This window comes from Rhinolophus sinicus, chromosome 1 (assembly GCF_057876585.1).
Source record: "Rhinolophus sinicus isolate RSI-liver-muscle chromosome 1, RSI-T2T, whole genome shotgun sequence".
NCBI classification, from domain to species: Eukaryota; Metazoa; Chordata; class Mammalia; order Chiroptera; family Rhinolophidae; genus Rhinolophus; species Rhinolophus sinicus.
Genome location: NC_142501.1, coordinates 181,063,143 through 181,087,761, shown reverse-complemented (window position 1 = coordinate 181,087,761; position 24,619 = coordinate 181,063,143). Strand labels below are relative to the sequence as shown.

At 34.6% G+C, this 24,619-nt stretch overlaps 1 protein-coding gene across 2 annotated transcripts in view; it reads left to right on the top strand.

Moving 5' to 3' along the window:
- The window catches only part of MANBA (mannosidase beta), a 78,928-nt gene that overhangs the window by 40,928 nt on the left and 13,381 nt on the right, over nt 1-24,619 (top strand). The window contains exons 8-13 of one of the 2 annotated variants that reach the window (XM_019738926.3): nt 2,946-3,097; nt 4,593-4,710; nt 6,019-6,105; nt 8,908-9,075; nt 14,476-14,694; nt 20,342-20,506. In XM_019738926.3, coding sequence (XP_019594485.2) covers nt 2,946-3,097; nt 4,593-4,710; nt 6,019-6,105; nt 8,908-9,075; nt 14,476-14,694; nt 20,342-20,506 — 909 coding nt within the window. The remainder of the gene's footprint in view (nt 1-2,945; nt 3,098-4,592; nt 4,711-6,018; nt 6,106-8,907; nt 9,076-14,475; nt 14,695-20,341; nt 20,507-24,619) is intronic. The other variant, XM_019738927.3, reaches the window with a different exon arrangement.

Sequence of the window (24,619 nt, the reverse complement as noted above, 5' to 3'; positions counted from 1 at the left end):
AGGAGTCATAATATGGTCATGGGGATATGAAATACAGTATGGGGAATATAATCAATAATGTTGTAAAGATTATGTAAGGTGTCAGATGGGCACTGGACTTATCAGGGGATCACTTCATAGACTGTGTAGATGCCTGACCATTGCTCTGTACACCTGAAGCTGAAGTAGAATGATATTGAATGTCAACTGTGTGGAGTACAGCATAGTGAAAATAGTCAATGGGATTGTAATAGCTATATACGATGTCAGAGGGGTAGTAGATTAGGGGGGGATTATCACTTTGTGAGGGGTGTAAATGTCTATTACATTGTTTTGTACACCTGAAACTAGAAAATTAAATTAGATTTTAAAAAGATCAATTTTGACAAAGTTGTTGGTATTTTTAGAAGTTAAGGCTCAAAATAGCAAATATTATTTGTTTGTATAACAAACATATGTAGATATGTTATTTCCTTTTTTTCAAAGACACATTAATGTAATCAAATATATGAATCTATTACTTTTTCTTTTTTATACTTTAATATTTATTTTATTTAAAAATGGCATGTTTTTTCATATAAAGTTAAACAAAAGAAAGCTTCATGTCTGCATCTTTTTTGGGCCATTATCCTTATTCATTTCATTTAACTATTAATATTGGTGTTAATTTTATTGTATAGAAGAGGGAGTGTTAAAAAGTGCCCCTGTCTAGTGTCAGATACAATAAATATATATCTGGCTACAAGGATATCAGGTAACAATGATGATATAGACTCTAATCTGTAAACTCCGGTTGCGCTGTCTACAGACTTCCAGGGCACAACAGGGAGCGTCTCTCGTATGTCATCCTGCACAGGCCCGGTTGAGGAGAGCTCTTTGAGGGGTTCCAGCACTTGTTTTCCCCATACTTCTGCCTGTTAGAGCACTTTCAGAGCAGACAGAAAGGTGGTGTTTCGTTGTTTCTAAAAAATGCATGATAGGTGTGAAATGATTTTAGAAGGTGTGTTTTGGAAATACATAAAAAGTATTTGAAAAATATTTCATGTAATATTTGCCAGTGTTTAAACATAAGTGTTTTTTTTTTTCTTTTTAAGAAAATTACTTTTTTGAAACTCTGGTGATTTTATGAAAACTTTTAAGTATTTGATTACAAACAGCTGAGAGTAATACTCGGTTTATGAATCAATGATTCATTGCATATTAATCTGTTTGGTCTGCCCAGAGAAAGGAATTTGAGAAGTACACTATTATCCTAACAGTCACACACCTCTTAAGCCCTTTAGTCAAGATATTCTTAACTCTTGTCTAAAAAATTCATTCAACTGTCTTGTACTTTTTAAGTTAACCCTTTTATTTTTAAAAATGCAATCATAAAGCCAATTTCAAAGTTGCTAATAGAACCTTCAACTATCGAAAAGTTTGGGAATTAAAAAACTTAAAATTCAAACTGCTTGACTTACACTTTTAGGTTCTTAGATGTTTACACCTTTATTCCAGTTTTAGATAGTAATTGACTTTGTTGGGCTATTTAAAATATTTTTGATCTAGTAAGAAGACAATATATTCACTCGATGTAAATATGTGTTATTCGAGGGTCTTTTTAAAAACCTCTTTCAGAGCCTATTATTTTCTATGAAGTAAAATACTTGTTGTAGAAGAAGGCTTTTATGTTACCTATCAAGGCTGCCAGAGGACAGGGAGAATTACTGACACTAATCTCAGACCCACCAGCCTTTAACCTGTCAAAGAATGCACAGAGGGAAAAATGGCCGGTATTGACCGCTTTTCCTTTGAGGTACTGTCAGGTGGTTCAAGGTTAACTTTGACCCAGGTATAAAGTTGGGAGATAGGAATAGCTGTCTTTCATAAGAAAATGTACACCAAAAACAAAACAAACAAAAAAAAGTTGGAAGATGTGCTTTATCGTTCGTTAATAATATTTGTAATAGAATTAATAGATATAAAGAAATAAGTGAGTTCTATTTTCAGATTAGTGAGTCTCAAACTTTTTTGGACTAAGAATTGCTTTACATTTGTGAAAATTATTGAGACCCCAAAGTGCTTTTATTTATGTGGGTAAATTTTAAAACTGAGAATTAAATATTTATTTATTTTAAATCTCAATAATAAACCCATGGCATGTTACTATAGGAGTTATTTTATGAAAAATAAATTTATTTACAAAAAAGAATTTTAGAGAGAATAATCACATAGTTTTACATGTTTGTAAATCTCGCTAATGTTTTGCTTCATAGAAGACAGCTGGATTCCCATCTGCTTCTGCATTCAGTCAATTTTCAGTATGTACTTTTTGTCGTCACATGTGAGGAAAGTCTGACCTCACACAGATACGCAGTTAGAAAGGAGAGGAGCTCTTTGAGAGCTCTCTCAAACGTTGAGTTTAATGTGATAATTAGTTAGGATTAAATTGCCTATTAACGAAGTGACTTTACTGTAATGTGCTATCAAGATTGGAAAGTTGTTAAACTATGGAATATCTTGTGCTATATTTCTTTGATTCTAAGGTGCCCATTTTGGCATATTTTAACAATACTGAAACGAGAATGTGTTTTTCAAAGATGTGTCAGTTAAACTGGCAGCAATTACCCCCTTTTTTGTGAAATCGTATCAATTTTCGTTTTAATTTTGAAATATTATCTTTAAATGTATTTCTTTGATTGTAATTACAAATGCCTATTTCATGAGGAAGACTGCAATATATTTCAGTCCTTAATGGCTTCTACATTTTTTAAAAAGAGAAAACAAAATCTCTCAATAATTTATATGGGTATATATATATTTTTTTCTGAAATGCGTACTTTCACGCTAAGTACTTCATAGCAAATAGAAAATTAACATTAAATTGTGCTTATGTAAATTGTTCAAGTTTGCTTTTCTTTTTTTTCTTAATCTCTTTTGCTTGTATTTTAAATTTGATTTTCAGTATTTAACTCTGTTCATGATAGGTTTATTTTAGGACAGTGGAACTTATAGAAGAGCCCATAGAAGGGTCGCCTGGTCTGAGTTTCTACTTCAAAATTAATGGATTTCCCATATTTCTGAAAGGATCAAACTGGATCCCAGCAGATTCATTCCAAGATCGAGTAAACTCTGAGTTGTAAGTTATCATCTTTCTTTTCTTATTCCTCTTTTTATTAACAGCCCTACAAAGCTTAAGAGTTGCACATTTTTACTTTAGTTCCAGTGGAAGAAACCGAGGGGTAATATAAATTCTAGGATGATGGAAACTTTAGAATGGAAAGGATTTTTAAATTATGTATTCCATTCTCATGAGCTATAGATAACTTACAGCTGAACTATTTGAGACTGCTGAAATCATCCAAATTTTAGAAGACTATTATATATTTTCTCTGGAGGAACAAGAAAATGACTAATGCACAGTTTGGATAGTTAGTTTCTGTGAAAAATAAAAGATGATTATAATTTGTTATTTTTTCCCATTTTTTGAAGTATACGTTACATATTTTTGTGCATGTTTTTAAAAGAATGGAAACCCATGTTTATCTCTTCATGCTAAGATATTTGCATAGTCCTTTACTTTAACCTTAATAAAAAGAGCTAAAAAAAAATCTTTAATATTCTAAGTCTAGAAAACAATTTCAAGTGTTTTTCTGAAGCTTTGAGAATAGAACTTTAAAAGAAAGTAACATTTCCTGATTGGGTTTGTAAACTACTATTTTTGTGATAGTGAAGATAAACTTTGTGAAGTGAAAATAAACACGTTTAACTTATTTACAAATGCATGTATAACTATGCCTTGTAGTATGTTCTTTAGTGTTTAGAATGTAGATGTGGTTGGTAAGTAATTTTGCCAAAACTGGTAGTAATTTCCTTATACTTTAAAATGTGTATATTGTTTTGAATTTCATACGAAATGAGATTATTCTCCAGACATAGACACAGATAATTTGCTGTCTCTCTTCCTTTTAAATACTTCACTCTTCTGCTGGCTGGTTTTGGTGGCAGCTGTTCAGCACAGCTGGGCCAATTGGTGAACCTGCCCATGGGTTCCCGTGCTGACAGTACGCCCTGGGTGCTGGTCTGGAGATGGCGGGTACATGCTCTCAAAGTGGCTGTAAATTTCTAGACTTTCCTGAGGGTAATGTGAACAGGAATTGGAAACACAGAAAGGAAATTTCCTGGAGAAAGAAGTTCTGAACTGATGGAATTGTAAAAAGGGAGATAAGAGTGAGCTCGGTACTAATATTCAAACTCTGATTTTTGTCTTGTAGCTCGAAATGGTTATATAACATTAACTCATACTTTTCAAGGGTTGTAACTTTTTCTATAGGAATAACTTTAAGACAAAAGTTTGGTTTTAAAAATAGTATAATAACATTGCTGAAAATTTAGAAAGCAGAGAAAATATATCACCCGTAATTTTTCTAGGTTTATTTTATGTGCTTACAGTTAATGTATATATAATTTTGTCTCACTTTCTTCACTTAGCATTATATGCAAACCATCATAATTTTAAAATGTGTTTTTTCTAACCGAGGTTTGAAATGTGTTTATCAGTGTGCTTTTTAAAGTCTTTTTTTAACACCCCAAATTTTCAAATTAGCATTTGTTTTAAAATCTTTTCCCTATAGGCTACGGCTCCTTTTGCAATCTGTGGTGGATGCTAACATGAATACTCTCCGGGTGTGGGGAGGAGGAATTTATGAGCAGGATGAATTCTATGAACTTTGTGATGAGTTAGGAATAATGGTGAGTAGTTGACAGCATTTTATTTCTTGATACGTTACTATATCCTTAGTTTGACCTCCAGTGTTCTGAGTGGATGATATTGCTCATTCCTTCTTTTTTTCAGAGCCCATTTTTGTTGCAAAGGAATAGATGGCATCTTGCAAACCCACAGCTATAGTTGATAGTGAAGATCATCATTATTTAATTATTTTGTAATGAGAGACATTATATTAGTTATATCTAACTATATATCTGTTTTTCCCTGTAATTTTCTTTGTACTGTGAGAGTATGCATAAAAAAAAATATTCAAAACTTTTAACTTTAAGGAGAGCTAACAAGACCTAGAGAGAAGAAAAATAATAAAATTAAATAAAGGAAAAGTGTGCTTCATGTTTTTATTAACTACTCCAACATATTTTGTGCTGGTGAGGGTTAAGCAAAGGAAATATATTTTTTCGTTTTGGTATATTACAGTTCTGAAATATAAAGCGTTCCATAGAAGAGTAGTAGTTATAATAATATTGATCATGCTGAGGGACAGGGTGATGTGACAATATTCTCTAATATTCACTGAGTGCCAGGCATTGCTCTCAGTGTTGTGCATCTTATTTTATGTCATCTTATGTTATTTTATGTCATCTTCATGCCCATTCTATGAGGTGGTTACTGTTGTCCTATGTCCCCTTTGTATGGGTAAGGAAACTGACACATGCAGCGGTTAAGTAACTCACCCACACTCACACAGTGGGGCTGCGGTAGAATCAAGATTCCCACTCAGGCCAACTGATTTGGGACCCGTGCTCTTAGCTGTTGCCTTACGACAGCGTCTCTGGGAATGAGCTGATGTGGTTTCAGTATGAAAATGTCCATGTTGTAATTTTGGGCCACGAAAAGTTAATTCCTTTATAAACAACATATGTTTCCTTAGAGTCTGGTCCATCTTTCTATACGAAATTCCCAGTGAAAATGAGAGTGAATTAGGAGTGAGGAGGGACTGGGAGGGGAGGGGGGAGCTTCTTTTTGAATTCCACATTACCCTCAACATGCTTAATATTTCTTTATTTGAATTCTCCATTCTTCTCTTTCTTTTCTGCCTGCCTAACATTTTTTCCCTTCTCAGGTTTCCCTACAGTTTTGTGCAGTTCTGGAAAGTCCCGGGGACCGTGAGTGCCTTTCCCCATGCATAGCAGTGCTCACATGATCACACTCATCATACTAACTTGATTTTTCTTTTGTGTGGAAGGTAATCCCCACAGTTCAGAGTGAAGATTTTCTTTCTGTGTAATATAGTCTACGGAAATGCTTTTACCTTTTATCTAATTTGCTAGGTATGGCAGGATTTTATGTTTGCCTGTGCCCTTTATCCAACTGATCGGGACTTCATGGATTCAGTGAGAGCGGAAGTTACTTACCAGGTGCGTTATTGAGGTGCATTCTGAGAAGGAGGAAAACACATTTTCGTTTTTGCCTTTTGTTAAATCTCTGTTCCATCCAGCCTCACGGCTTTACCACCACCTGTACGACTCGCACATTTATCTTGGGCCCTGACTGCTCTGCTGAATTCCTGGGTCTGATATCCAGCTGCCAACTCCTTAGAGGTTTGCTAGGCATCCCAAATATAACATGTCCAAACCAAACTTACATGACCTTCTTCAAACTTGCTTTCCCTGCAGTTTTCAATAGATGGCAATGCCAGCCTTTGAATTTCTCAGGTCAAAGTTTTAAAGTGCTTCTTGACTCCTGTCTTTTGCATTCCACATATGCACACATATTTATGTGTATAGATCTATAAATGCAAGGAAGTTAGTATACCCTAGCTCTGTCCACTGAACAGGCCTAGAAACAATGAATAACCTAGTAATACTGAGCATCCTTATATTGAAATAACCTTTCCTGTTAAGAGAAGGGCTTCTTAGAGAAACGGCTGATTCCAGGTCTAGGACAGGAAACATACTAGATGATCCTGGAATATTTTGGCACGCGAATAACAAGGAAGCTATCAAAGATGTGTCGAAAGAACTTTGACAGACACTGACCAACCAAAATGGGGCAATTTGAAGTTCACTAAGGATAAAAATATCAGTGGGTTGAAATCTGTCAAGTGTGTTGAATACATGAGTTCATAATTGTAGTGTTTGTGGATATGTATATTTGGATGAAAAAAAACCCAAAATAAATGCAAGGACATGGTTACTGTAACTCAAGATTGCAGTTACTTTGGAAGGAGGAAGGGACTGTGCTCGGGAAGGGTCGCATGAAAGCTTCTGAGGTGGTTGATAAAGTTTTCTTTCTTGGTCTGGGTGGTAGTTACAGGGTGATTGCTTTATAATAATTTACTGTGCCATAATCTGTTTCTCTCATCTGTGTTTTATTTAAAAAAAAAAAAAAAGGTTTAAAAAGTACAAATTAAATCATCCCTTGCTCAAAGCCCTCCAGATGGAGCTCCTCACAGGCCCTGTCCTGTCTGCCTACCCCTGCACCTCATCAAGCTGTGTGCCCTGGTATGCCATCCCCGTCACCCTCCCTCGTGGACCACCTCACTCATTCTGTTCTGGCCCCTCTTACCTTGACCATAACTTTCTCTGGGAAAAACCTGTCTAAATCTGCAAGTCTAGATGAGGTTGTTTGCCCTTTGTAACACACATCACACTTTGAACTTCTTGTTCAAGTTTTGTCATCCCTGCAAGACTGTAATCTCCCTGAGGCTTGGGTTTGGTCCCCTCCGTAGCCCCACTCCCTGGCTGGATTATTCATCAGGTAGATAGATGGATGGATGAATGAATATCTTTTAAAGGATTAATTATAATTATGTAGGTTGCAAACATTTCAGTTTTATTTTTAATTTCCTTTCATACAAATAATTAAAATGTGATACCTACGTGCCTTCAATTCTTTTATATATTATTAAAGTAGAGAATTTTTTATGCAGAATTTGTTAACGTTTTAAAGTAAAGCTTACCATAAAATTCTAGCTCAGTTAGAAGGGTGTCACAGAGTCACTGAAGCTTTTTGCTTCTTCAGTATTGTATTTGTGTTTCTGTCAGCACCGTAAGCATCCCCGTCACCATTGGTAGCAGCCCTCACTTACCTCGGCATATGTAGAGGCAAATAAAGGAAATACTGTTTATAAGGATGGTTTGGAAAAACACAAGTTGTTAATTTTTAAAAATGAGATATATCTCTTTAATCCATCCTTAATGCATCTCTGTGTCATGTAGGAATTACCATCTTGAATGAGACCACAGTGAGAACATCAGCTAGGATCCATCACTGTAACATCCATGGCAGTGAAAGATTAGTTGTAAACACCAGTGAGGTTATATTGCTAAAACATGTTCCCAAAGAATTTCTCTTGACCAGTTGATTCACTCTGTTGTCCTCAAAAAGATTTAATTGCCCTCTCTCCTGGGGTACATCTCCCAGTGTGTCAGAAGAACTGGATCCTTCACCTTTATGTAGGGCTGCGCCCACAGTGAGCCCACTTCCTGCAGACCTCAGTTCTTAAGGCCGGAAGGGTTTTCAGTAGATTCTCTAATTTCTTCTTCTATGTTTAGATATAGTCAGTTAATTACTTAGCTTAGTTGATTTCTCAGGATGTGACATTCATAGTTATTTCAGGAGACATCACCTTGATGCCCTAATCTTTTTTTCTTTAGACTATTCCCTACATTGTCTTTAATTCCTTGAGTATCTGGTGCTCACTTGCTTTGTAAAACCCTCTCCAGTTATCCATATGGTTGTTGACCTTGATGGAGACTGCATGGGAAACTTGATACCTTTTTCAGCTGCAGTCTTTGTTCTGCCTCATTTGTGTCATCACATGAAACTCCAACTTGCTCTTTGAAACTAACCCGTTATGTAATGCAATGTCACCTGCCTTCTGTATTTCTTAAAACTTTGTTCTGACGAGTCAGATAATGATAAGGTTGATTTACTTTTCTTGTTTAATGAAAAGGATTATAGTTTCTTCAGTTTTGATATAGCAGAGAAGAGGAACCCTACTTATTGGCGTTTATACAATCTAGATAAAGAGAATCTCAGAGATTTCTTGCAATGGATTCCCACAAGTAAAATTACTAGCCATTTTCTAATGGGTTTTCTGGCACATGAGAATTTATGTGCAGAAGTTCAATGGCTATAATTTTATGAATTATTATAGCTCTGAGTTTTTTTATGTTGAGCATTTGAAAATTATTTTGTGTTTTCTTAAATTTTAGGTCAGGAGACTGAAATCTCATCCCTCCATCATTACATGGAGTGGAAATAATGAAAATGAAGCAGCTCTGATGATGAATTGGTATCACATAGACTTCAGTCACATGGGTACCTACATCAAAGATTATGTGAAACTGTATGTGAAGAACATCCGTAAGGTCGTCTTGGCCGTAAGTAATGGTTTTTAATGCAGTAGAATTTAAGAACCTGTTGTAGAGATGGAGCAGTTTGAATATTGGTATAGTATATTTTTATGGCCCCTTTTTAGGACAACCTTTAACAATATCATTTTAATGCAGAGTAGTCCATTGAAATGGTGCAGCATGTGAAAAGATTCAAGGGTTGGGAATTTCTTTAAAAATTAACATATCTGTGGAACTCACCCCCCATACATCAATATTGTGCTTATAATTGCAGCTTGTCACACATACTTTGGAGCCCATCCATGGATCCCCAAAGGTTGAGAATATTTACATTAGATGATTCAATCACTTCTTTTCCTTTTCTTCTTCTTCTTTTTTCAATATATTAAGATAGTGAATTATGTGAATTAATTTGCTAATGACAACCTGGTCCTTGTATAAGCTTTGTATAGTTAACAATACTTTCCTTTTTCACTCAATACTAGATTTGATTTGCTAATATTTTAGTTAGCATTAAAAAATTCATATTCATAAGTGAAATTGGTCTATAGTAAGAATTATAAACTCAAATACTTAGAAGAGCCAAACCAAATTTGTTTTAAAAAATTGAGTAAAGTAGAGTAGGTGAGGCTCACAAAGAGAGAAGAGGGGACTGTGGTAATAGGAGATTGCATGTTGGAGCTCATAACATATTTAGGATTTAAAAAATACTATCTAAATGTATGTATTGGCAAGACAGATTTGGCCTAGAGAACCCAGCTTGTATCATTTGGTATGTGTGTATGTGTTTGAGCTCACCTCAGAGAATGAATTTGGAGGCTTTTAAAAAAATGTCTATGAGCAATTTAAATAAAACAGAGATCATTGATTTTATTGAGACAAATTTACCCATAAAACACTCTGGGCCCAGTGCCTTTTTGAGGGACATACATCCCCCCACCCCCACCCCATGTATTTAATTTCTCCTATGTTTATTATCACAACTTCTTGGAACTATGGATATTTATGTTTTTTAGGAACATAACATTTCATCTAGAATTTAAGTTTCAGTTTAAGTAGACATGTTTTCATTTAGAGTATGTTAGCTGGGAGCAGCTGTGCAGGTTGAGACGCCAGGATTGTCAGTGCAAGGAATGTTTGGGTGTGGAAGTCACTTCCTTTCCTGTGTGTGCGTGCGTGCATGTGTGCGTGTGTGTTTTCATTTGCTTGTGTGTGTCCATTGTGGATGTCTGCAGTTACCCCTGGAAGCAAATACACAAACCAGAAGATTCCCATAGACAGGGAGGAGAAAAAAACACAGCTGACTCAACTGTGCTGTAGGTATTTTTCTTTTCTTTTTTCTTTTCATAAGAGAGCACTAGAGACTCTTTTTTTCTTTTACTCCCTTCACCCATTCCATCCACCTCCCACCCCTCACCTCTGGTGACCACCAAACTGTTCTCTGTATTTATGAGCTTGTTTTTTTGTTTTGTTTTATTTTGTTTTAAGATTACACATATAAGTGAAAGCATATGGTATTTGCCTTTTTCCTTCTGACTTATTTCACTTAGCATAATGCCCTCAAGATCCATCCACGTCACAAATGGCAAGATTTTATTCTATTTTATTGCAGAACAATATTCCAGCGTGTGTGTGTGTGTGTGTGTGTGTGTAATCACATTTTCTTTATCCATTGATAGATATTTAGGTTGTTTCCATATCTTGGCTATTGTAAATAATACTGTAAGGAACATGGGAGTGCATATATCTTTTTGAGTTAGTGTTTTGTTTTCTTTGGGTAAATACCCAGAAGTGGGATTGCTGGATCATATGATAGTTCTATTATTCATTTTTTGAGGACTTGCATACTGTTTTCCATAGTGGCTGCACCAACTTCCATTCCTACCAACAGTGCACAAGGATTCCCTTTTCTCCACATCTTTGCCTTGATAATACAAGACAAGCATTTCTTTTTGATAATAGCCATTCTAACAGATGTGAGGTGATGTCTCATTGTAGTTTTGATTTGTATTTCCCTAATGATTAGTGATGTTGTGCACCTTTTCATCTACTTGTTGGAGATCTGTATGTCTTTTGAAAAATGTCTGTTCAGGTCCTCTGCCCATTTTTTAATCAGAGTGTTTGTTATTTTGCTATTGAGTTGTATGAATTCTTTATATACTTTAGATATTAACCCCTTATCAGATATAGGATTTGCAAATATTTTCTCCCATTCAGTAGCTGGCCTTTTCATTTTGTTGATGGTTTCCTTGCTGTGCAGAAGCTTTTTAGTTTGATGCAGTCCATTTGTTTATTTTTGCTTTTGTTGCCTTTGTTTTTGTTGTTAAATCCAAAAAATCATTGCCAAGAGGATGTCAAGGAGTTTACCACCTATGTTTTCTTCTAGGAGTATTATGGTTTCAGGTCTTACCTTTAATTCATTTTGAGTTAATATTTGTGGGTGGTATAAGGTAGTAGTGCAGTTTCATTATTTTGCATGTGGCTGTCTAGTTTTTCCAACACCACTTAGTAAAGAGACTGTCCTTTGCCCATTGCATATGCTTGGCTCCTTTGACATAAATTACTTGACATACATGTGTGGGTTTATTCCTAGGTTCTCTATACAATAGCTTTGTAATATAGTTTGAAGTCAGGGAGTGTGATGCCTTCAGCTTTGTTCTTCTATCTCAAGATTGCTTTGGTTATTCAGGGTCTTTTGTGGTTCCATACAAATTTTTGTATTGTTCATTCTATTTTTGTGAAAAATAGAATTTTGATAGGGATTGAATTGAATCAGTAGGTTGCTTTGGCTAGTATGGTCCTTTTAACAATATTAATTCTTCCAGTTCATGAGTATGGAATATCTTTTCATTTATTTGTGTCTTCTTCAATGTCTGTTTCAATGTCTTACAGATTTTAGTATACAGGTCTTTCAACTCCTTGGTTAAATTTATTCTTACATATTTTATTCTTTTTGATACAATTATAAATGGGATTGTTTTCTTAATTTCTCTTTCTGATAGTTCATTATTCAGTTATAGGAATGCAATAAGTTCCTGTATATTGATTTTGTATCCTGCAACTTTACTGAATTTATGTATTAGTTATAACAGTTTTATTTCTTTTTCTTACCTAATTGCTCTGGCTAGGACTTGCAATACTATGTTGAATAAAACAGTGAGAGTGGACATCCTTCTCTTGTTTCTGACATCAGAGGGAAAGCTTTGAGCTGTTTACTGTTGAGTATGATGTTAGTTGTGGGCTTGTCATATGTGGACTTTATTATGTTGAGGTACATTCCCTCTATACCTACTTTGTTGAGAATTTTTATCATAAATGGATGTTGAATTTTGTCAAGTGCTTTCTCTGCATCTTTTGACATCATCGTATGATTTTTATCCTTCATTTTGTTCATGTGGTATATCATATTAATTGATTTGTGAATATTGAACCGTCCTTGCATCCCTGGAATAAATCCCAATTGATAATGATGTGTGATTCTTTTAATGTAGTTTAGAATTTGGTTTGCTAATATTTTGTTGAGGATTTTTGCATTTAGGTTTATCATAAACACTGGATTGTAATTTTCTTTTTTATGGTGTCCTTCTCTGGTTTCAGCATCAGGGTAACAATGGCCTCATATAATGAGTTTGGAAGTGTTCTCTCCTCTTCTGTTATTTGGAAGAGTTTGAGGAAGAGGCTGAAGAAATAAGGCAGTAGAGAGAGATTTTTTTCTCTTTTTTTTAAGAGTAGAGGATAATAATTCCAAAGTAAAATAAGATGACCAGAAGACAGAAAGGCTGGCAAAGGAAAAGAATAAGGACTTTTTTTCTCTCCAACAGAAGAGCAACAAGAAAAAATGGATGTAGCATATATATACCATAAAAAGTGAGACTAATGAAGAAAAATTGAGAAAATTATTTTCTAATAATCTATTTTCCAGGGAGGCATTACTGGCCTTCTACATATATAAATGTTTTATATTTCCAGTGAGCCTTGTGCTTTTCCTTCAAAACATTCATCACACTTATCACACTTGTTCACCATCTGGTTTCACCACTAGATTTCAATCTACTCTTTTAAGAGGTCAGTCAGGATGTCTGTCTTGTTCCGTGCTGAACCTCTAGTACATAGAAAGAACTGCATGTTTGTCACATAGTCAGTGCCCCAAAGAGATTTGATGTGTTAATAGTTGACAACATCGTAGGTTTTCTCCCTCTGTATTTTTACAGTGCGGTAAAATGCCTGACACAATAAACACTTGACAAATACTTGTTAAATGAATGATTCTTCTCAGTGAAATAGGAAGTGAGTTTATTTACTGAGATGATAATACCTAAAGCATTTTGAGCTTTACCCATGTGTTAGGCACTACAGTAAGTACTTACATGCTAGCTGCTCTAACAAATAAACCATGAGTTGCAGTGGTTTACATAATAAAAGTTTCTTACTCACAAACACTACAAAAAGGCTGCTCCTGATGGATAGGCAGAGCTCCTCCTTTCAGAGACCTAGGCTTCTTCTGTCTCCCAGTTCTACCATCTCCTAGCCCCTCACCTGCAAATGGGGGAAGAGGTTGAAAATGAGGTACCTGTCCCCATACAGATGCAAAAAAGCTAGGAAGCCACTTCTTAGGGTCAGCTCTGTATTATGGAAATGGGACATGAATTTTGGTGGACACTTAGTCACCTCTTCCACACATGAGTTCCTTACCATTTACAGTAGCCCTATGGAGGAGGTACTGTTATCCCCATTTTACAGATAAGGCTACTGAGGCTTAGACCTGTCCAAAGACAAAAAGGTTCTGATTTGGGATTTAAACTTAGGTCCATCTGACTCAATAGCCTCTATTTTTAACCACTAGATCAGTGTTTCTCAAGCGGAGGAGATTTTGTTCCCAGGGAACCAGAAAACATTTGGCAATGTCTGTTGATGTATTTGTGTGTGTGTGTGTGTGTGGGTGTGGGGGGGCACTATTGTTATCCAGTGGATAGGGGCCAGGAATGCTGTTAAACATCCTAGAATGCATAGGGCACCCCTCAACACCCAACATATACACACAAAACAAAAAATTTTCAGGCCCAAAATGTAAATTTCAGGCCCTCAATGCCAAGGTTGAGATATTTTGCACTAAACTGTGCACTGTCCATGATGGTAGATGGTAAAGTCGAAGTAAGACATGATCGAAAAAGATTAGGAACAGCTGCTGTGAGGAATAAGCTAAGTGTCTTTTTTAATGAAAGGATTTTTATGAAAGGATGTGAAGGGTTGGCAAATAGAAGAAAAGTGCTGGTGGTTGTTGAATGTGGAGGAAGGTAAGTGGTTCTATTATTTTTCTACCAGCTACTTGGCATTTCTGGGACTTGATAGTATTTTTGAAGAAGTAAGTGATCTGTACTTTACTGGGTGAAAATATTATCCTTCAAACCATTTTATTTGTGAACTCAGGAAGACAAGACTCGTCCTTTTATCACATCTAGTCCTACAAATGGGGCTGAATCCATTGCAGAAGGCTGGCTCTCTGCCAACCCATACAACACGAAGTTTGGTGACATACATTTTTATGACTATATCAGTGATTGCTGGAATTGGAACGTTTTCCCAAAAGCTCGATTTGCATCAGAATATGGATATCAGTCCTGGCCTTCCTTCAGTACATTAGAAAAGGTAAGCCATCTTTGATTTCTCAGTGATTTAGAATGGTGGGGTATTGGCATATGTCACTTCCTCAGCAGTGTTCCAGAAAGTTAAATGAAATCTTCTTATTTAAATGAAAGTTTAGGAAGAAGATGATAGAAGAGAACTTTTTTTTCCTTTAAACTTTGGTGAGCTAAACTCTTATAGTCATCCTTTTGGAGATTATAACTTTTCTATATTGCTTTTAAATATGTTCCTTCAGGAGCATTTCAAAATTAAATAGGAGTCAGTGGTTGCTTAAGCCTGACCTACTATCATACATGAAAATAACTCTGACTTGCTACTTTCTGTATATCCTACAACTTTTTTTGTTTTAAATCATTTACAGATATTCAGAACTGAATAGTTTGCTACAGTAAGAGAAATGAATGTGAAAATAAATCTTTGTCTAATGTTATCATTTCATATTATTTCTTTTCTCTTCCTTTTCTTGCTCCTTTTTCTTCATGTTGGTGTATTTGATTTTCAGTATGTCATTTCATTTTCTTTGTTCTTGAAGATTCAATTTTATAGATGGATTCAGTTTTAGAGCTGTTTGTGTTCTTTTTAAAATAACTTTACTGAGATATAATTCACTGACCATACAAGGCACTCATTTAATGTGTACAGTTTAACGGTTTTCAGTATATTCCCAGAGTTGTGCAGCCATCAACATGATCTAATTTTAGAACATTTTCATTACCCCAAAGAAACTCTGTATCCATTGGTAGTTACTTCCCACTCTCTCTGTCCCTTCCACCCCAGATGTAGACACCACTAATCTGCTTTGCATGTCTATATATTTGCCTGTTTTGCACATTTCATATAATTGGAATCATAACACGTGATCATTTGAGCTTGGCTTCTTTCACTCAGCATAAAAATTTCAAGGTTCATCCATGTTGTATCATCTATTAGTATATCACTCTTTTTTATTGCTGAATAATATTCCATTGTATGGATATACCACATTTTGTTTGTCCATTCATCATTTGATGTACATTTGTGTTATTCCCACTTTTTGGCTCTTATGAATAATGCTGCTATGAACATTTGTGTATCTGTTTTTGGGTGAATATATGTTTTCAATTCTATTAAGTTTATACTGAGGAGTAGAATTGCTAAGTCATATGATAACTCTATGTTTAACATTTCAAGTAATTACCAAACTGTTTTCCATAGTGGCTGTACATGTTACATTCCCATCAGCAATAGATGAGGGTTCTAATTTCTCCATATTCTTGCCAACACTTATTATTTCCCATTTTTGTTATTTTTTACATTTCCCTGGACATTTACCTTTACAGGAAATTTGCATTTCTTTGGTGGCTAATGATGTTGAGCATGCTTTCATGTGCTTATTGACCACGTGTATATCTTTCTTAGAGAAATGTCTTTTCAAATCTTTTGCTCATTTTTCAATTGGGTTGTCTTTTTATTATTGAGTTATAAGATTATGTATAGTCTGGATATGTTCTTTATCAGATATATGAGTTGCAAATATTTTCCCCAATTTGTGGGTTCTCTTTTTACTTGACAATATTATTGAAAGCACAAACATTTTTAATTTTGATAAAGTCCTTCTTATCAATCTTCTCTTTTATCTCTCTGCTTTTGGTGTTATATCTAAGAAACCATTGCCTCCCTAGATCACAAAGGTTTACTCCAGTGTTGTATTCTAGTTTTAGCTCTTAAATTTAGGCCTGTGATCTATTTTGAGTTAATTATTCTGTATGGTGTAAGGTAGATGTCCAGGTTCATTCTTTTGTATGTGGAGAGCCAATTGTCCCAACACCATTTATTGAAAACATTATTCTTTCCACCATTGAATTCTCATGACCCCTTTGTCAAAAATTAATTGACCATAAATGTTAAGATTTATTTCCAGATTCTCAATTCTGTTCCATTGATCTGTATGTCTATTTTATGCCAGTATATATTGTCATGAACACTGTAGCTTTTTAGTAAGTTTTAAAAGCAGGAAGTGTGAGTCCACCAACTTTGTTCTTCTTTTCAAGATTGTTTTGACTGTTCTGGATGCCTTGCATTTCCATATGAATTTCAGGATCACTTGCCAGTTTCTGCAAAAAAAGCCATCTGGGATTTTGATAGGGATTATGTTGAATCTGTAGATCAGTTTGCAAGGTATTGCCATCTTAACATATTAAGTACTCTGATCAATGAACTTGTGATGTCTTTAATTTCTTTCAGCACCATTTTGTAATTTTTACTGTACAATTCTTGTACTTTTTTATTAAATTTATTTCTAAACATTTTATTTTTTTTGGTGCTAATGTAAATGAAATTATTTTCTTAATTTTATTTTCAGATTGTTCATTACTAGTGTATGAAGATACAATTGATTTTTGTATATTGAACTTACGTTCTGCAACCTTACATAACTCATTTATTAGCTCTAACAGTTTTGTGAACTTTTAAGGGTTTTCTATGTAAAAGAGCATGTCATCTGCAGATGGAGGTGGTTGTATTTCTTCCTTTCCAATCTAGATGCCTTTTATTTACTTTTCTTGCTTAATTGCTCTGGCTAGGACTTCCAGTACAATGTAGAAGTGGTGAGAACAGACATATTGTCCCATTCCTTTTCTTAGGGAGAAAGCTCTCAGCCTTTTACCATTTAATGTGATGTTAACTGTAGGTTTTTCATAGATGCCCTTTATTAGGTTGAGGAAATTCCGTTTTGTTCCTAGTTTGTTCAGTGTTTGTATCATGAAAGGGTGTTGGATTTTGTCAAATGCTTTTTCTTCATCTACTGAAATGATCATGTTGTTCTTGTTCCCTCCCCCATCTCTTGTGTAAAGTAACCACAAAAAAGTTTTAAGACAATTTCAAAATCTTCCTCTATTTCACCACCCAAACACAACTATATTTGCTTCAATTACATCAAAGTTATATTGTATTTTTTTAACTTTAATAAGTAATGTCAAGAGCTTAGCTTTTTATTATTCTTGTATTGCAGTTCTGATCTTTTGGCAATAGAGTTATTTCAAAATGAAGGAGGATGGAGTTCAGTGTCATGACTCAGGTAGAAACAGGTGTTGAGAATGGGAAGTAAGAAATGAAAGAAGCAAAAATATTTACTGAGCAGATGCTCTGTACCAAGTTACCCATTGTTTTATTTACCAACAATTCTTCTCTCTCCACTTTGACTAAGGACCGGGAGAAAACCAAGGCACTAGAGAGTGAGGGTTCCATCTGTGTCCCTAGATAGTAAGTAACATATCTGGATTCAAACTTATTATCAGACTCCAGAGCTGCTAACCTTCGTTTCACTATATTCAGAAAGGTGCATTTTAGAAATTGCTAAACCTTTTTCTTGAATCTATAAGCATTTCTATTCACCTCCGGAAAATAATGAAATCACCATGTTTTTGTGATATGCCTGATGATGTTCAAAGATACTAAACACTATATTTTTAAATAGGGAAAGGTGAAGAGTAGTTATTATGTTCATTATGAAGCCTTTATTTCAGTCATTGCCTCTTTTAAAGCTACAATGCTTAGTTGAAGTTTGAATAAGTAATTGGAAAAATAAAAGGAACCAAAAGAGTAACTTTACATGGAAATTTGGCTCTTTTATTTAGAGCTTTTCTTGTGTATTAAACAAAAATATTAAAATGTCTCTCTCTAGTTTGGGATACATTACTTCTTTGTAAACTAATCATATTTTCAACAGGCAATTATCAATATTGCACAGTGATTAAAAGCTTGGGCTTTTGAATAAACAGATCTAGATTTGAATCATAGAACTGCCCCACCCTAGCTATAGTGCCTCAGACAAATTATTTAATCTTTTTGAATTTCAGTGTCCTTGTCTGTAAGCTGGGGTTGATAGTAGTAAATACCTTTTAGGAATGTGTGTGTATGTGTGTGTGTGTGTGTGTGTGTGTACACATGCAGATATGCTTGTGTGCATGTGATCGTGTGTAAAGATTAAGTTAATTTATAGATTGAAGCACTTAGCACCATTCTCGACTCATAGTGAGAGCCCATAAATTATAAGCTATTGTTACTATTCATAGAGCCATTCTCGCCGTATGATTTGTATGATACTTTTATTTTCTTCAGATGCATCTAGGTTTAAAGAACTAGAGGCTGGAGCTAGACTTCACAAATTAGCTTTGGATCTTGGGAAAATTATTTAACCTTTCTGTGCTTGGTTTTCTCATCTGTAAAATAGGATGATAATAGTGCCTACTCAAATGGTTTTTATAAGGATTAAATAAGTTAATATTCTTAAAGCAATCAGAACCTTAGCTGGAGCTTTCTAATTCCTTCCAGTAACATTGTTACAGCTGAAATTTACAAGACTTCCAAACCGCAGCTATCAGGAGATAGAAACTTTCCCAGTAGCAGAAGATCAGGTTAACTGATTACGGGGTACATTCAAATTATTACTGATCAGAGAGAGGGCTAAGAGGTTCACAGATGTGTTTCAGACTTTAAAACGGCGGATGCACAGAAAGAAAGGAAGATTATTGTTAAAGGTATGTGCATCTCAGATGTGTGCAGACTGTAAAGACTAATACCTCTGTTTTAAATAAATAATAGGAATAATTAGTGTTCTCTATACTTGTGGTAACAGTTTTAAAAAATAGATATAACTTGGAAAAACTTCCCACATTAAATATGGCTAATATACATTACTTAGATTTGGTATAATAAATTTCTAAAGGATAATTTTTCCTTTTAAAGTGATTGGTCTGTGCATTGCATCATTACTGAGAATTATAAGTCATATTTTACGAAGAGGGATTAAGCTTTTTGATTTTCAGGGTTTTTTGAGGGTGGGATACGTGTAACTTGGATTAAAACTCTGACACTTTCAATTGTAGCCAGCAATTGTCCTGTATCTTTCTCAACTGCCAATAGTACATTAAATCTTAGGCCTAGAAGCCAGAATTATTGCCTTTTTTTTTCTGTAAAAAGCATACTACTACGTGTGTGGTATTTATTTTTTGATTTGACCTGATTATAACTTGTCAAAGGAATGAAAGATCCTGTAAATTGAAAGATCCTGTAAATTGTACCTGGTTTAAACAAGAAAGATTTATTATTAGGAGAAAAAAGTATCATTGTTTGGTTTGTGTCTTCAAATATATCAAAATTAAACATGTGTATATCAAATATGTTACTAATCACTGAGAAACAAATGAGCAAGTGCTAAAGCATTTATTTACCATCTTAATAGTGATATTTTATTTCTGTTAAAGAATTGACAATTTTAACAGAATGTTGATTTCAGTCTATTATTCAGTTTTTAAAATTTATTTACTTAAGTAGACAAAATGATGTTTAAAAATACACTTAACTGATGTTTAAAAAAAGAATATTTTAATAAGACAAGACTTTTGATGGAAATATCAAAATGTAACTTTTTAGGTTTGAATAAGGGAGAGTACAGTTGCCAAATCCTGGTTTTGTGATTCAACTTTGCCCAAGGCTTGTTTTTCACCAATAACAAATATGATGGCAAAAACATCTGTGAAATTAGAGTCTCAGAACAAACCTTGAGCTATTTTCCAGTGTGTAGAGTACTTTTCACGTTTGTCAGAAATATGTAGAAACGTAGTTTTACTCCTAAGTTCTCCATTTGTGCCTCTTATTCTTTATTCAAAAGGTTTCAACTAAGGAGGACTGGTCTTACAAAAGCAGATTTTCACTTCATCGACAACATCATGAAAACGGTAACGATCAAATGCTTCTTCAGGCTGGACTTCATTTCAAACTCCCGCAAAGCACAGATCCGTTACGTGCTTTCAAAGATACCATTTACCTTACTCAGGTAAGGCATTTTCATTCTGGAGTTCAACAGGCTCCTGCTTGTAAACCTTATGTGATGAAAGCTATTTGGCTTTGATTTTACTGATTGAGGAATTTGTCTTCTTCAAAATAGATGTACGATGACATGTAAGACTTGAAAGAGTTCAATTTTGGCATTTTTGGCATTTGTCTCTCTTACAAGAACTGCTCACAAAATTCTACAACAAGTTGTACATTAAAATGTTCCCTAGCTCAACAAAAACTCATAAACATAGACAATAGTTTAGGGGTTACCACAGGGTAAGGGGTGGGGGGCTCTAGAAGAGGGTTAACAGGGTCTAATAAAAAGGTGACAGAAAGAGAACTGACTCTGGGTGATGAACACACAATGAGAGATATAGATGATGTATTACAGAATTGTACACCTGAAATCTATGTAACTTTACTAACAATTGTCACCGCAATAAACTTTAATTAAAAAAGAAAATGTTCCCTTGCTCAAGATTACTCTCATAGTCCAGTAATTAAGACAGTAGCATTTCCCAAGGATAAAGTGGAATAATGGAACACAACAGAGTCCAGAAACAGACTCATGTATAATATAGTCACCTAACTTGTGGCCACGATGCCACTGCAGTCCTGTGGAAGGGGTGGTCTTATCAATGAACAGTGCTGTATCAAGTGGGTTTCTTTATGGGAAAATCAGTGAACTGTGACTCCAAGTCCATATACAAAAGTTAATTTGATCAGTGATTGAAGATTCAACTGTGAAAGGAAATACTATAAAGCTTCTAGGAGAAACCATAGGAGAATATTTCATTACCTTGACATGGGCAAACATTTCTTAAACAGGACATAAAAAACTCTAACTGTGATAGAAAATAATAATAAATTGGACTTCATTAATATTATGGACTTTTTTATATCAATGGCACCATTTAGAGAGAGAAAAGGCAAGCTACAGATTGGGGAACAGTATTTGTAATACATATGTCTGAAAAAAGATTTATATACAGAATAAAGAATTTTTATAAAGCAATAAGAAAAAGACAGATAACCTATTAAAAATGGACAAAAACCTAGAACAGGCACTTCACCGAAGAAGAAATCCAAATGGCCAGTAAGTATATAAAAATGCATTCAGTTTCATTCTTAATCAAGGAAATGCAAATTAAAGCCACGCCAGGATACTTCTACACACAATGTAATTTTAGCACAGTGGCTAAAATGAAAAAGATTGACATTACCAACTGTTGGTGAGGAGGTAGGACAGCTGAAAGTATCAGACATTGCTAGTAGGAGTGGAAATTTGTTTAACCATTTTGGAAAATTTTATGGCAGTTTCTCCCCAAGCTAAACATTTGCTTACTCTTTGAATCAGTATTTCTACTCCTAGCTATGTACCCAACAATAATGAGTGCTTATGTCTGTCAACAGACATCTAAAAGAATGTTCATGGCAGCTTTATTCATAATAACAGCCCCCAACTGGAAACACCCTAAATGTTCTTTAAAAGAAGACTTTATAAACAAATTGTGGTATATTTATACAATGAATACTCCACAGCAATAAAAAAGAATGAACTACTGACAGCATCAACTTGGATGAATCTTACAGACATTATGTTGAGCAAAAGAAACACTGAAGTTTCAATATAGACAAAATGAATCAAGATGATAGAAAATTAGTGTAATTTTAAAAATAAATTAAAAAAATATATATATATATTTTATATATATATAAAAATTAGTGGTACCCACTCTTGTGGAGAGGGATGGTGAATTATGATTAGGAAAGGGTACAAGAAATCTTCCTGGAGAGCTAACAAAGTTGTATATCTTGATCTGTGTGCTGGTTACATGGGTGTATATGTATGTTAAAAGTCACTGAGTTGTACACTTAAGATCTGTGCATGTTACATGATCACTTAATGGACTATTTTTAAAACATCTCTATTAAGATATAATTGAGATGCTATAAAATTCATTCATTTTAAGTGTACAATTAAGTGATTTTTACTGTATTTATTAAGTCTTGTAACCATCATAATCCAATTTTAGAGCATTTCTGACACCACAAAAAGATTCCTTGTGCCCATTTGTACTCACTTTCCTTTCTCACTTTCAGCCCCAGGCAAACATTAATCTGCTTTCTGTCTCTATAAATTTTACTTTTCTGAATATTTCATAACCAGAATCATATAATACTTGATCTTTTGCAGTTGGCTTTTTTCACTGAACATAATGATTTTGAAGTTCTTCTATGTTATAGCATATATCTATGCTTCCTCTTTCTTCCTTATTACTATTCTCTTGTATGGATTTACCATTTCTTATTTATCTAGTCACCAGTTGATGGACATTTGGATTATTACAAGTTTTTGATTGTTTTGAATAATACTGCTATGAATACTTGCATACAAATCTTTGTGCATATATTTTCATTTCTCTTAGGTAGAAATAGGTGAGTGAAATTGCTGAGTTATGTGGGAACTTTATGCTTAACTTTTTAAGAAACTATGGAACTGAAGTTCGGATAATATTTTCATCTTAAAGTTTCCATTTTTCTTTTTTTTTTATTTGCCTATTTTAAATCATGAGCTTGTAAACTACATAAGACGGTATTAAAGTCACCACTAAATTATCTGATGTTTTTGCCGTGCTTGTTCTGAGAGAGAAGGTAAGAACCTAATCACAGTCATGTGAGTTGGTCTGACGTAGAGCACAAGTTTTTGTTACACATGATCACATTTACATTTTTGCACCTTAGCACCTAAAGATATACCAATTTTTATCCAAACTCACGCTCACGCTCATCACTTTTCTCCTGTATAAAAACACAAAGCCCCAGATGGAAGCTGAAACAGAAAACTGTAAGCCAAAAGAGCTCTTTTTTAGAAGGTGATAAACTGGTAAAGAGAATTTCAGTGTTTCAACCATAATCTTATCAGTTAGGGAAGTTTTGCCAGCATGATATGTAATTTATGAACTTACGTCATAGAACCCAAGTTTAAAGATAATGTTGGTATCTGTCCCTTTTAAAGTGTTGCAGTTAATCCTTATTAGTTTTTCACAGCCAATATTCTATAAAAGCGTCTCAATTTTTATATATGAAACTGGGTGATCCTTATTTGTACGTGTGTGTGTGTGTGTGTGTGTGTGTGTGTGTGTGTGTGTTGCTGTGAACCTTTTCAGCTGTTGTTTTTCATGCTGGCTTTCCTCCTCCCAGCTGTTCATTTTATGACTGTTACTTTATTCTATTTCCTCAAAACCACTCTCAGAGAACTGATAGATACAATTGTTCATTCTGAACTCATTAACATTAGAGGTATATAGTTAAGAACTGGGTAGACAAGTAGAATTATCTGTTGACGGTTTTTGTTGGTGATGGTTTTTGTCTGATAATTGAGCCCTAGTGTCCTGTCACTAGTCCTGTTGGTTCTACCTTGGAACGTTCTGACATAGTAGAAGGGACCTGAGATGAAATAAATCAGAATTAGGATTTTTTTTGGTTTTAGTGTTGGATTTTCTTGACTGAAATACAAACAGTTCTTTTTCTCATAGTCTGTCAAACTCTTCTGAAGAGCAGGGTACTTACTTGCCTGTGTGTCATTTTTCAAGATATCCTATTAAGTGATTTTTTTTTTTTTTTTGCAATTTCTAGAAAAATTTTGGCTGAGAAAGCTGTATAGTAAGTTTCTTCACACTTAGATCATTCCCTACTTGATCTTATAACTGCAAAGGTATCCCTGTAGACTCTCACCTCTTTAATTCTTCCAATTTTCCAAAATAATCTTGCCTCACCTTTCATTCTCTTACGTTACCCTATTGTGTTGTATTCTACATAGCCTACATTCCCAGTCACACCCTCTTAAGCTGTGTCACACGTACCTCACTGCTTAGCTGAGGACTGACTCAACTAAACTAACTGACACATCTCAACTAACCTTTAAGTGACTTATTCTACCAGCGTGACCTCTTTCTAGTCACGTAGAGAGGAAGCTGGGCTAGGGAAAGTCTTTACTAACCCCTTAGCTTACAGCCCCCTCTAGTGCTTTCATTTATTCTTCACATATTTATTGAGCATGTAGTGAGGGCTGGATGCTTGGCAATGTCCCTTAGAGATTCACATTCTT